The sequence below is a fragment of the Embiotoca jacksoni genome, unplaced genomic scaffold (genome assembly GCF_022577435.1).
Source record: "Embiotoca jacksoni isolate LCO1_2020_lvr unplaced genomic scaffold, fEmbJac1.0.p SCAF_22, whole genome shotgun sequence".
Taxonomy (NCBI): domain Eukaryota; kingdom Metazoa; phylum Chordata; class Actinopteri; family Embiotocidae; genus Embiotoca; species Embiotoca jacksoni.
In genome coordinates this window covers 3,105,225-3,119,594 of record NW_027185363.1, presented here as the reverse complement: position 1 = coordinate 3,119,594, position 14,370 = coordinate 3,105,225, and the positions used below count along the sequence as shown (strand labels likewise).

Genomic DNA, 14,370 nt, shown 5'->3' with positions numbered 1-14,370 from the left:
ATCTACCTGACATTAAAAAGACACTTTGACTATAGTTGGCAGTGCTGTTGTCTATGCTGTAATTGGTTGTTCTGGCAAGGGCCTCCTCCATTAATAAGCCAGTTGGTTAGCCTTCAGCAGAGCAGTATTATTGTTATGTTGGCCCATTGAAATGCTGTTTTCTGACATCTCACTGATGAGATGCAGCCCATTTCCACTGAAACAATAAGAGCAATCTGATTTAGGATAAATGATGTCTTTGTCCATTGTCCACTGGAACAACAAAATCCATTGGCACGGGAAACCCTTTTCTCTCCAGAGCCCTGCCGAGCCCTCCACACACATGCATGCTTACAAACCCAAGATGTAGTTAGGAATGGGTTGATGTAGACATTGTACGAAATTATATATTTTTAGACATACAAGGAAAGGAAAAAACTCACATTGGATGACAGCTTCAGGAGAACAATAGATTTTGCTCTTTTATATCAGTGATTTAGTATTCAAAGCTCTTCTGTGGTGTGGTATAAACTTTTAGGGTTTTATATGCTTGTCATATCTGATAACTTATCACACACTTAGCTGTCAAGTTGTTTGACAGCCAAGTCATCACACGGGCAAGTCTGTAACTGTATTTAATTAGACACCTGAACTCTAGACAGATCAGTTTATACTCACATCAGTGGCAATCATTGCAGAGTTTGTCTGTTTTCATGGCTGTTACAGTTTAAAGGACCATTTTGACACTGAGCTTTGGCATTGTCAGTAGTCTGATAACTAGCATTGGGCCCTAATGGCAACACACAGTAATTGTTATCCTTAACCCATCTCTTCTTGTTTCATTGTGTATCCTTTCAGTAATGGATCCTGTTCCTCTGTAGACACTCACACACGGCTTGCAGAACCCCTAACTTCAGCGCATTGACAGAAACTAAATGTATGATATCTCTAATGTCAAAGTGATTCAGATTAACTGGAATTCATCTTGTATCTGATAGTGCATGTGCACCTGCCATGCTGAGGGCGTAAATCTGCCTCTAATTCACTGATGTACTTAGCTGGGCTGGGTTGGGTCAGGTTTGGATCCATGAAGGGGATTGGAAAGAGGGACGGGTAATGAGCAGAAGGAATCCATTTCCTTTCGATTTTAGACACACAAACACATTGACTACCCAAACGGACAGAGAGATGATAATAGAAGCAGCGTGATGAGACAAACGTGGGGATAAAAGTTTAGGAAAGAAAAGAAAATTGAGTGTTTCTGTGTGTAACTTTACATGTATATATGAGGAGATTACTGGTACCTAATGTCTATCTGATGGCCTGTAATGACACTGACAGTCAGTCCACTATCATGATATGTGAATAGAAATAGATTTTGTAGTTCATTTTTTATTTTAAAGTGTCCCTATGGGGCAGAAAACACACAATACTGGCACTGGTTTTGTGGGAGTACATTGAAATTTTAAAATGAATTGGTAGCTGAACAGTAATACAGTGGCCCTGTAAATGCATTTGTGAAAATGTTTTAGGCACCCTCGAATGTAAATTATGGGTGCTTTCAGCTGAAACAGTCCCAGCTATGCTTCTACTGATGTACATATGAACTCCCTTTAACTGTAACAGATGTAATCATACATCATTTTTATGTCTGATTGTTTTTGGAAATCCTTGGAATGAGTTGATGGAAGCGATGATTGGATAAAGATGATGAGCTCTAATATACAGTTTTACAAGCCGTAAGGACTCTGAACATTAAAGCATGATTACAGTGGAGAGCTAAACTATTTATCTCTGTCTGTTTCTCTCTTCCCTTCTCCATCTTCCTATCTGTTTTTTGTCTTTCACAGTACGTAAAGAAGTCTCCAGTGAAGGGAAGTCAATTGGGAGACAGCCTGGAGGTCACAGCCCACAAGAAAACCCCTCTAAGCCCCCCGCAGTGAGAGTGATAGGGGGCTCGCCATCTGCCCACTGGGCACGACCCTGGAGCCTTGCACTGCTTCCTGCTGGACTCTGCTTGCAGTGGCTCCTGTTCTGATGCCAGCACCTTCTGTGAATCAACCCTCACCCCTGCCCCTTTCGAAAACCTACATGCACACAGACACTCATATCAGACACATATCACACATATAATCCTTACTCCTGTCCTCAATCTACATGGATGGATGCCAATGAAGGAAAAATACAAATGGAGAACAGGGCAGGGTGTGGACAGCATTGTGGGAGAAAGTAGAAGGGAGGCTTTTGCAGGAACTTGTTGTTCTGCAACATCACCAATGTGGGTGTTTGCACAAGCTGATTCCATGCACGCTCATCTACAAAGATTAGGCTTGCTGCTTCCACTGTGCTGTTTGGGGCGAGACATGAGTGTATACAGACGAGAATACAGCCCGACACAAACACAGCCCTACTCACTTCCCTCACACAAACACACCCTTTGTGATTCAGAACGGGACTGCATCATTCTGATTTTACTTAAAAACACTTACACATGTAAACACTCACTTACACGCATTTTGCATTTACCGGAACAGCTGTCTTTTTACTGCTGCTGGGTTTTAGTTATCCTTGCAAGCTAAGAAAAAAAAGCCTCATCACAGCACTGCACCATTTGCCAGCCAGGCGGAAGAATTCAGCACATTTGAAAACTCAGCTCCTTTCTTTTTGAGGATTAAGCAATGCATGATAGACTGATTGATCAATCCCAGGAGCCTGGCCCAGAACAGCAGATTTGATATACTCTAATGACTGTGTACCTTGGCAGGGATTAGAATGTAATGAGTTCACAGGTACAGCACAGGCACACTTGCACGGCTGAGCATATTGTGCAGATGAAGTAGGTGTGTATAGTATGTAACTGTAAATAGGTGGAAAGACTGGATGAAGTGTATGAGGTTCTGATCCCCCCAAAAAAGCTCTTAACTGATTGAGCTGAATGGACTTTTTTTTTTTTTTTTTTTTTTTAATTAGCAATGAATGGGCTATGCTTTTCTGCACCATACTACATAGAAAAACAATCAAAAAAAAAAAAAAAAAAAAAAAATGACGGAGATTTAAAGTCTGTCAGAAATAAAGCAGGAATGTGCATCCTTTCCCACTTCAAGCCCATGACATAAATGGACAGTTTTGGACATTTGAATAGTCTGTACATTGTTGATTTTACTAATGTTTATTGTGCATCCAGTTTTGTGTGTGTGCTTGTTGAATTGCACATTAATGCATGTATAAGCTTATCAAAGTTGTTATGCTAAAATCTGGCCCTTCTTCAGAAAGCATCAATATCACACATATTTTAAAACCTTTCTCATAATTTTTCACTGATGGCATGACATCAGGTTTTGCCTTACTCTTCCAAATGTTGATTTTAACAATGCAAAAAACTCATAATGCTGTGTGCATCTATTGTTTGATCCAGTACAGCGGTCGCCATTGTGTTAGTCCCTCTTTGTGAAATGTATAATGTATTTTGTCCTGTATTGGATTAAACCCAAATAAGCTCTAATGTCTACACACCATTCCTGTGAATTCTACCAGTTGAAAATCTAAATACAATAAATTTAAAAGATTATGCATGGGAATGGAGGAAAAGGGAATTTCAAGAAAAAACAGAGTGACTCCTACAATGGCTTCCTCTCTGTACTAGTTTTCTTTCTTGTGTAGAAGATAATTTTCTATCTACTAGCACAGTAGAGCACCTGTGTGAATGAGGATGATGAATGTATGGTCAGTGCTATGCAGATGCAGTATAAAAGCTGACTATGCCATATGTAAAAGCTACACTGACACAGTATCTTAGCTAGATAGGTCTATACAATACATGCCAGTACACAGCTCTACAGTTAATGATGACTGAAGATGACTACAGGTATCTAAGGTTTTGGCTGTGTAAATGTGTCACCTTTTTTGTGTTCTGTAACCTTATTTCTATGTTTCCCTCCAGACCAGCGTTCATTGCACCCACTGATCACTTACAATCCTATACCCTCGCATGTGTATAAATGTACATATTTTACATCACTTGCCATTTGTTTTGTGTCTCATTTCGTCTCCTTTGTATCAGTATGATACAGTGCAGTTGAGCTCTATTAAAAGTGCTCTGCCCTTTTGCTTGTCTCGACGGCCTCTTCTTAACGAACAGCAGTCACAAACAACACAGATTTGCTTGGAAACCATGTTTACTGAAGGCTGTGCCCACACTTGCCACATCCACACAGGTGTTTTGAGCTATTACTCCTGATTAGTTCTTATGAGTACGTGTGCGTGTACAGACGATGCTTGATTGACATCTCCTTCACTTTCACATTGTGCCTGACAACTTACATCTGTTTGTTCTGTTTGTGCATGAGGCAATTTCCAGCATAGCTTCTGCCATCTTCAACCAGATCTGGTGCAAACACCTGTGTGAATGTGCAAGCTCTTCAATATTTCATGTTGCTACCACTCACAGTACCCATATTTAAAAAGTAAAAATGAAGTGGCCACATTACTAACAGATACTTCCTGAGCCTTTCAAAGTAATACGTTGACATGTTGGTAAGTTTACATACTTTCTTGCCAGCGCTTTAACTACTATTGCTATTATATTTGTGCGCTTACTAGGGAGGAAGCAGAGGGTGAGATTTTAGCAGAAAGGCTGGGATCATATTTGCTGCTGGTCAGCAGTGGGGAGGACTGAGTTATGAGGGCATAGGCAGGGAAAGCCGTCTCAGTCTGACCTTCTCTATTTGCATCTAGGAATCGTTTTGCTAAACATATCAGTCTGTGTTTGCGCCAGGAATAGAGGCAAGGGGGAGTGTGCGAGTGCAGAAGATATGAATAGGCTTGGCAACGGAAAGTCAGTCATGATGACAGGGATGTCAACTGCAGAAGTCGACTCGCTTTGCTGATGTATGGCTGACCTGTTGGCCTCTGCTGAAGGGGAACGTTGCCTATTTGTGAAGTTTAGTTTTCCCCTGCCGCCAAGTTAGCAACACTGTTATCCTAGCTTCGAATATATAAACACAAAGCAAGGACGTTGGGTACAAAAACACAGACAGTGTCTCTTTTTGATGATGCACACAGTATTGAGATCATATAATGAGAAGTTACGGTTTACATCAGGTGTATGTCATTCACTGCAGTTGTTTTAGGAATTATTTTAGCATCACTAGCAATAGACAAATCCACATCCATTCACGTGGAAGCACAATGGGACTGAAGCAAAGATATTCAGAAATAATGTTCATAATTGGTCTTCAGGGCAGCACTGGTCTTTTTTTCCTCCTCACTTATTATAAAGGAATTTGATGGCAATGTATCAGGCGACAGTGGCCCTCCAAGTCTCACCACACCTCCCACTGTTTTAGCCATTAGCCTGCAAGCACACAGCACTTTCCTGGCTAACGCACGCAATGTCACAACGAACACCAAAATCTTCAGACACACACACACACACACACACCAATGATCTCATTCGCACACCCTGTCTCACAGTTGTACACTTCCAATTGCACGCACATTGTATTTCATCCTCAGAGTCTATTTCATGCTTGTTGCCGTGAAACTGAGTGTCTGGCTGTCTGCAAAGGAGAGAGGAGAGTACCCGGTCCAAGGATATCGTGCCTCATCTTCTCCTGAGTCGTAATTGGGCTGCATTGTTCCTGCCTGACAAAACCAAAGCTGTCTGTTGTCCTCTAATAACTTCCACTGAGGTCACGGATGACTTTAAAATATGAACAATAATGGGACCAAACCCAGAATCTCAAACAGAGTTAGTCTGAAAATTACTTTGCACTGCGCTTTCATTCTTAGGTTAGCTTTATAAATACAGTTTAATGTCTTTAAGAAGGTTATGGATGATTCAGTGTATTATACGGCAGGCATAGACGCACACACATTGCAAGGAACAGTGTGGTCAGTGAGTGTAACTGAGAGTTCGGGGGACCTGAGGTCACAGCTGCTCAGCTGTCTGTCTGGGCTATTTTAAACGGTAGCACACATCAGCACTTCTGTCCCACTGGTTTGGCCAAATCCACACCTAAACATCCTCTCTCTCTCGCTCTCTCTCTCAGACACACATAAATCTTTACTGCCTTTGTAAAGAGTAAAACTAACACTAATTTACACAGTCAGAAATGAAGCACAGTTACATCACACACTGTGACCAGAGCCTTAAGATTCATAATTCCATTTTCCAACAGATGTTCCCTAAAGTCAACCTGATTATGCAACAGCAGGGTGACAGTGGAGCACTACCACCCCCAGATTGTCTTACCTTTTCAGAAAGGGGATCACAGTGACAAGCTTGAACTGGATGAAGGAAGCAAAGGAAGGAGGAAAGCACTGGAAATAGCTTTTCACAGATGGACAATTCGGGGAGGTTGAGTGGAAACGGAGGGGGACCTGTGGCTCCTGTTAACCACAGCTCTCCTTCTTGACTTTCAGCCATCGACTGTATCCATTTCCCTCTGCACAGAGCTCCCTCTTCTCTCACAACAGGCTAAAACATACTGTCACTGCCAGTTGGTGATCTGTCACCTTGCTGCGCTGGCCAATTAGCATTTTGCTGACTAAGTTTTTGAGCTGATTAATTGACTTCAATTAAACACATTTTCAACATGATCAGTCATCAAGGGGAACCTCAGCAACACTGACAGAGATCAAATTTGGAACAGGGACTCTAGAACATTCGCTTTATTTCTTCTGTCTACTGATTGGCCTCACTTGTCAGATGTGTTTCGCATCATGCGCTGTTCTGCTGGCAGAGGGCAGGAAATCAGCATTAGGTGGTGTCATCCTTCTGGCAGTTACCGAGAGGTTGTTGTCATTTTCTGCCTGATGTTGGACAAAACTGATGCCGGGAACTAAATAATTATTTGTTTCTGACCAATGAAATATTAGCCCTAACATGCCTGTACAAAGCATTCATGCCTGCCAACAACTGCCAAAGTTGTAAAATTGCATAAGTGATCCTGCACGCAGGAGATCGCTCCCTCTGGCAAGTCATTCTGGATGTGTATGAACAGCATCAAATAAGAACTGAGCAATAAGTTCAGATCCCACAACAATCCAGACTTATTCTTTCTGTTATGAAAGAAAAATAGAGGTAGACTTGAACCACCACACCGGAGGCCAGAGGACTCAGCAGCTGGCCCGAACCCCTTTCTGACCACTCACTGAAGAGACCCACAGGTGATGAGGTTTTCTGGACGTTGCTGCCCACCACACTGTCAAAATCAAACAAGGAAAGGTGGGAAGGAGGTCAGGTAGACCTCTGCTCACACACATACATAATACATTTTCAAACTGATAACAGAGAAGACAGAAATTGAGGGTTCTACATAACACAATACAATAAATAGATATTACTAATAGAGTATCACTATTACTGTAATGCCATCTCACTACCTGTTCTAAAACACGCATGGTAAAGATTTTACTTTTAAATGTAATTTATTTAGCTGTTGCCAGGAAAGAACATGAGATCCCCTACAACCTGCTACAATGTAAAAATATATCACTCAAAATACAGTTAAAATTGGGGTTACACTCTACGTACCCCAGGTCTAAGAAAGGTTTTCAGTCAAATTAAACAGAATTTCAAAAGACTATATCAGCTGTAACGACAGTTGTTGTCCGTTGTATACGAAATAATACTTTCTATGTGGTTGTTTCCTGGCCAAAAAAAACAGAACAGCCCATGCACGATTTTTTAACTATTGCAATTCAATTTGTTACAATATTTAAAAGCAGTGATGTGAATGTTATTTCTTCTCCCAAAAATTAGTTTGTTTACCACAATAAGTGTTACTGCCCAATTCTAATAGCACCCTTAATAACTATTAAGTAAGGCATAAAATGTGACCTTAACTACCATGAACAAGCTTAATAATAAATAATTATTTAACCATTACCTAACTGTTAATTAACTGGTAGTTAAGGTTTATTACTGTTTGTAATAATGCCAATAATCTTTATAAACTATGAAATAATGTATAAATTAATACTTTATTTAACATGAACACCCTAGTAAACTATTGTAAACACAATAGTGAAGTGCTTTTTCGACAGGTGTTTAATGCTTATTACTGTATTTACTAAGGCCAAGAACAATCTTAATAACAATTAAGTAAGGCATACATTCATACCTTAATTAACATGAACAACCTTAACTAAATTATGATTTAACCATTAAATAACTGTTGACTTTTAGTTCATACTTATTAAAGCCTCAACTAAGGTTAATTAATGTACCCTCATAATAAAGTGTTACCGATTATTTTACCACATTAAGAGTGACATGGTGAGATAGTACAACACGTAAATCATCCTACAGATTAGTGTATGCATTTGACCAAGAGAGGCAAATTGTTGTACATAACATTTACACTGCTCCTGTACAATGAGCACTGTATCTAAATGCCCAGAAAAGACTTCACATTATTTAGTGGCCAGTTAAAGAAACAGAAGTGCAGAGTGAAGGTGTCATTACAATGTATTGTGTCTTAATAAGGCCATACAGAGGGCCTGAACATTAGTCAACATGAAAGTCTGGCTGTTAGGAAAACAGATTAACTATGTCTCCACATGACAGTGGCCAGCCAGAGAGAAATGTGGCCCCGCTAGCATGAGCCCCCATTCCAATTAGTGGGGCTGCCATTGGTGCATGTGTAATGTCAGGTGTGATTGAGGAGTTAAAGAAGGAGCTGAGTGAGTGTGTGTGAGTGTGTGTGTGTGTGTGTGTGTGTGTGTGTGTGTGTGTGTGTGTGTGTGTGTGAGTGAGTGAGTGAGTGAGTGAGTGAGTGAGTGTGTGAGTGAGTGAGTGAGTGAGTGAGTGAGTGAGTGTGTGTGTGTGTGTGTGTGTGTGTGTGTGAGCGTGCACGCGCGTGCGTGTGTATGCATGTCGGTCCCATATGTTCAAGGCTGGCCTGCATCTCATGTTGAATTCTCTGTCAGGCTCCCTCTGCTTGGCATGCTACAGGCAGCCTCCCTTCTCATGTCCTGGAGATGGATGAGCACCAGTGAGAATGTTCCACAGCTCCCTTGGGTGCCATTCCACCTTTCCAACTCTCCCTCCCGCTCTTTTTTATCTCTGTCAGGTTAGAAATGAAAATTGTATTACTACTGTATTAGTTTGTCAGGATGTTCCCCGTGCATTTGTCCTCTGAATACCTAATATCAGTATGTTGAATTACAATGAATGTTAGATTCGGAATGTTATTGTCATATACGTGTGTGAGAATGTTGAACACGAGTGTGTGACCCAGGATAAATGAGGGTGCTGGTAGACAGGAGCATCATTGATTGGCTCTGATTAGATTCAGGGATGCCTGTTGCTGTTCCATTCTGCAGGGCATCAGAGAGGGAAATCAATGTTTCAGGGCCACTACGCTTCACCCTAATACTTATAACATATCCTGCCTTCCTCATATCTGACTGATTTCTGATTTTGGGTTGAATTAATGACATACAAAGTTTGTGGCTGCTTAACTTGACTACTCTTCAGGCAACAACAGTTCTGTGTATTTTTTTTAATTTAGATTCGCCAGAGATTCTTCATTACCGGGTTAGTCAGTTAGCTTGTTGCCTATCTCTTCCTTACTTACATGTCCTTCTCATACATTAGCTCAGAAGACATAAAAACTGTAATATAAAGAATACAGTACATGAAGGCTCTCCATCATATTCACAGCTTCAGTTTTCTTCATTGTGATTATAGTCTGGAAACACTACTTGCATTAACGGACCAATCAATGATCAGTGTTGGCGGAGTGCATTGAAGTTGTGTTTTTTTCTAAACGTAATTGAAGTGGTGGTCAAGTTTTGTCTGACTTCGGCCTGTACTGGTTAGTTAAACCTGCTTCAATAATTTTCAAATTAACCCGACGTCTACTCCCAGCAGGATGCAATGACTGCAAACGATTCCCTGTGAGCCCAGACCCATCTATTCACACAGTCGATTTTGGTCTGGAAGCACCAGATTAGTCTACATCACTTTCTTAGATATATGACACACTTTTTTCCCAAATGCCTTAACTGTTCCTGAGCAGTGGTAATAATGACAAATGACAAACATTTTAATAGAACGGAAATGTACATTTCTTTGTTGAAAGTTGATGCTGTACATGCAAATATGAATTAAAATCTATCACAAAAATGTTGCAACAACTTAGACAATACTTGGAAAAACAAATACTGAAGGTATTGAAAATCAATGACACATTTTACTATTTTAAGGTAATCAGTGTTGAGCAAATGTCTTGAACATGTCAGGATATTCTTCACTGATTACATCACTGATTGTGACAATGTCACATGCTAAGCGAGCATACCCTGGTCACAACTGATGGTGTAAATGACAGTCCATTCATGAAGGGGTTTTCCATCAGCTACAGAGCACCCCACATTCTTCTACTTTGTGCTGGAGAAAAAGTACATGCAGCATTACAGCTTCATTTGAAAACCAACCCAAAACAGATTGTTTCTCAGCTGACAGATTTACAAGCAAAATGTCTTTTACAGTCCAGTTTACAACTCCATAAGGAGCGCTGAGTGAACAATCTATCTAAATGGAAATTCCCCATTAGCAGCTTCACTCTGATCAGGGACAGCGAGGAAAAAGGCTTAAGACAAACAAGTACCAAAGCTTAGCATCTTAGAAAAAAATATGTGCTTGTGCAGTTGGGAGTTTATATTTGTGGTAAAAATTAACACTTACACAGTCACATAATTTATTAGTGTCTTGTTATCAAACCAAGTCAGCACTGATACGTTCCACTTTTTACATGGTCTCCCTCATTAGAAATACATTTGGGGAAATGAGAGTAGGAGTAATGTGACAAAGTGCTTTCTGCACAGGGGAGGGCTGAGGAATGTTAAAGGAATGTGTGGATATTCTAAAGTCCTAGTGGGAAAATAATGTAGGACTCCTCATAGGGGGCTGAGAACCACACAGAGATGTGGCCTCCCACTGTTTCCGAGGCCGACATGAAGGGAGATGCTGCCAGCCTGGACAAAGATAACAGAGCCGCAGAAAACCCGAAGGGAGCTGAGGTTAGTCGACTCTGTGCCATTTGCATGCACACAAATTTAAAGAAGATCTGTGGCCCATTTCAAAGTTGCAAAGTCTTTAATGATAACAATGTCACTGTGAAGGTCGTTCTCAGAAAATATTATCCACCATATTTGTTCGTTTTGTGGCACAGAACATGGGACGTACCACCGTGAATTTACCAATTGTATGGACATATTCACACTCAAACTGCACCATCACTGGCATGAGAATATGTCAGAAGTGGTCATTTCAATCTTTCAGTTTTGTCAACCTCCCCCCATGAGTTTATGAGTTTTCACAGCAAGAGGCAGATGAGGAGAGATGTTGATTCATCCTCGAAGATAAATGACAAATACAGACGGGGGAAGCATTTATATAAGAACAGCATGCAGGTAAATGAACAGACTAATTGGATGAAGTTGGTGCAGAAATGAGGATATGGGTACAGTTTGCCATTGTGTGTTAGGAAGTCTTGCTACAATGCAGTAGTCTTATTTAATAAATGTATGTAAATAAGATGGGTGTTTTCTTTTCTGTGTCAATAACATACGATAGAGTTTATGAACAAATATTCAAAATCTGTGTTCAGTGGCCATTACTCAGATGTAAGTGGTGTTTCAGTTAGATTTCGAGCACTTAACTCTGTCATGCAGCAATTTCTGAGGAAGTAGTTTCTGGTGTTTTTATTCATTACATTGTAGTGTACCTACGAATTTGTCCGTGCATGGAGAGTGCTGGAATGTGCTCAGATTACTGAGCAGACTAAGTGCCAGGATGCCCACAGAGACATAGAAAAAGCACAACGCAACACACCACAGGGGGCATTTCTCATCCACGACTGTTTGCAAGAACCACCCCAAGAATTTAAGGACCCCAATGACTAATCGTCGTTTTCACTTAATTCTAATACATTTTTTCTCCGTTCCTCCTCTTTAAAAATTCTCTGTTTGTTCTATTTCCTGCACTTCATCCTTTCCACTCCAAATGTACAATCCCTCTCTGCTACTTTTATTTTTCTACCCAACTCACTTCTCTGTCAGTCTCCACACGTCATCCATCATCATATTCTCTTGCTCCTTATCTTGCCTCATAAGCTTTCGCCCCTCCTCCTCCTCACAGTTTCCCTCACTATTTCTCATTTTTCTCTCCAATATTATCCGTCTACCCTTTGCACTTACCATCAACATTTCTTCTTTTTCTGTCATCATCTGTCTCTGGCAACTGGGGAGGGATCTGTGTATGGAGAAAGGCAGATCTACTGTTTGTGGAGCCTGTGTTTGCACAGACAAACGCTGGGTAAATGTGATCAAAGGGCAATATGGCACCGTAAAATGGCAAAGGGAAAGGGAAGGCAGGCGTTAAAACAACTCTAACTTTGAGTTTTATGCATGATTGCTTTTTAACAGGCAAGGACGGAGGCATATACATTTTTGTGAGATATAGAAGAAGACGGAGAAAAGAAAGTATGCGACAGGGTGCATTCAACAAGGAAAATAGAAATGAACTGGGCCAAAGTAAAGAGACAATGAACGTGAAATGAGAAAGGGCAGAAATAAATCTGGTGACGAATCTGTACACACTCGAGCACTCCTGTGAATGTGCTGAACTCTGGCTAATGGTTGATATAAAAACCCAGAGAGGATGCAGAATCGATGCTATCTGAAAGAGCCCAGGATGAGGCTGGTTTTAGGGAGAGGACACAATGATCTCCCTCTAAAGGCTGATTACATCTGTTGAAACAGCACACTGATATTTACACAGAAACCCTGCGGAGGCCCAGCAGTGGGCCTTGTACACCAGCCAATCCTGCAGCGCCTTCACTACATCACTTTTATTTTGTAACGGGTGTGTGTTTGTGTCAGTATGTGTGTGTCTTCTATCAGATCGGGCTGTTTCCTGTTCTTTTGTCTTTTATATCCTCATAAAAATGTACGAGAACACTCTGTACTTATGCATTTCAATGCCCCATGTAAAACTGATAAAAATTACAAAATCATATTTTCACCGTGGTTACATTTGTGAATAGACATTCGACTGAAGGATGCCTATCGAGGTGAAATTGCAAGTTATAAGACTGGAGTTGCTCTATGGACACAGACAGGGTACTCTAGTGTCACATTTCCATATGGGTTGGATACCTGCATAAGTGAGGCCTGTACTATTGTATATGAATTAACATCATTCACAACTCTCTCTCAAGCGATATTTAAAACTGATTGTCCAACAACTTTCCATTCCTTCAATTTCGATTTGCCTTACAAAAAAGGCATTGCAGTAACTTGTAGGAAATTTTCAGTTGGAAGTTACAAAACTATACTGATCACACAGACAAAGAGATGAAATTAGAAATTACTGAGGTCTTCTGTTGCACAGCAGTGAAATTGTGTAATCAGCAGTTAATCAGACAGCGCTACATTTGGGGTGGCAATCTTTGAATATTTGAACCTGTAGAAAAATGTATAGGCTCTTCAGATGATGTGAAATTAAATTCATTCCATAATGACTTATCCCAGAGATGCAATATTTTATACCAAATTTGACATTTCAATATTTTTAGTTGGACAAGGAAATGTAATTTTGTATTAATACTGTAAAAGCCCCAAAGGAACACAAACCGTGTGGGTGCAGATGTGTTGTAATGACCAGCTGTAGAAGAAGTACTGAGAACAGTGGTTCTGACAAAATGCTCTTTGACTGCATTACAGTCAATGTCACTGAATTTATGTGGATAAAGGGTGGTGCAGCTACTCCCCTGACGCTCTCTAGCTAGTTGTTTGACCTTATCATAATAAGTACATATTTAAGATGCTGGTTTTCAATGTGCGAATCTTGAAGTTCAGGTTCAGGATAAAGCGGGTATAGCTATTGGAAGGATGGATGGATGGATGGATGGATGGATGGATGGATGGATGGATGGATGGATGGAATCTTAAAGTTTCCTAAGTCTGTTGCATATTGCAAAATTACAAATTAAATGTGTAATTAAACAAAATATTGCTACTCTTTATACACCGTCTTTGCAATGCATAATTTGTGGATAATTCTTAATAATTACATATATGCTTTTCATGTATTTTAAAACAATTTATATTGTACCAGATGTTTCCAGGCTGAAAAGCAAATTTGTGCATTGACATTAAAGGCATTATATTCTCCTCTATTCTATTTACAGGTAGTAGTAATAATAACTTATTTTACCATTTATCTACTTTTGAATAAAGTGTGAGTGAGTTTTTGCTCGGAAGACGTGGTCTAAAATCTGTCGTATTTGTGTCCAGATGCTATGTAATTTTCACGAGAAAACCTCATCATGCCTCGAAACTGCTTACTACATAATTACTGCACATGTACACAAAGCT

The 14,370-nt window shown here is 40.3% G+C and overlaps 1 protein-coding gene across 2 annotated transcripts in view; it reads left to right on the top strand.

Moving 5' to 3' along the window:
- Positions 1–4,085, top strand: part of gpc5c (glypican 5c) — a 96,811-nt gene extending 92,726 nt beyond the window's left edge. For both annotated transcript variants that reach the window (XM_069157272.1, XM_069157271.1), the window contains one exon: positions 1,830–4,085. In XM_069157272.1, coding sequence (XP_069013373.1) covers positions 1,830–2,017 — 188 coding nt within the window. In that variant the 3' untranslated portion in view covers positions 2,018–4,085. The remainder of the gene's footprint in view (positions 1–1,829) is intronic.
- The last annotated feature ends 10,285 nt before the right edge of the window (positions 4,086–14,370 follow it).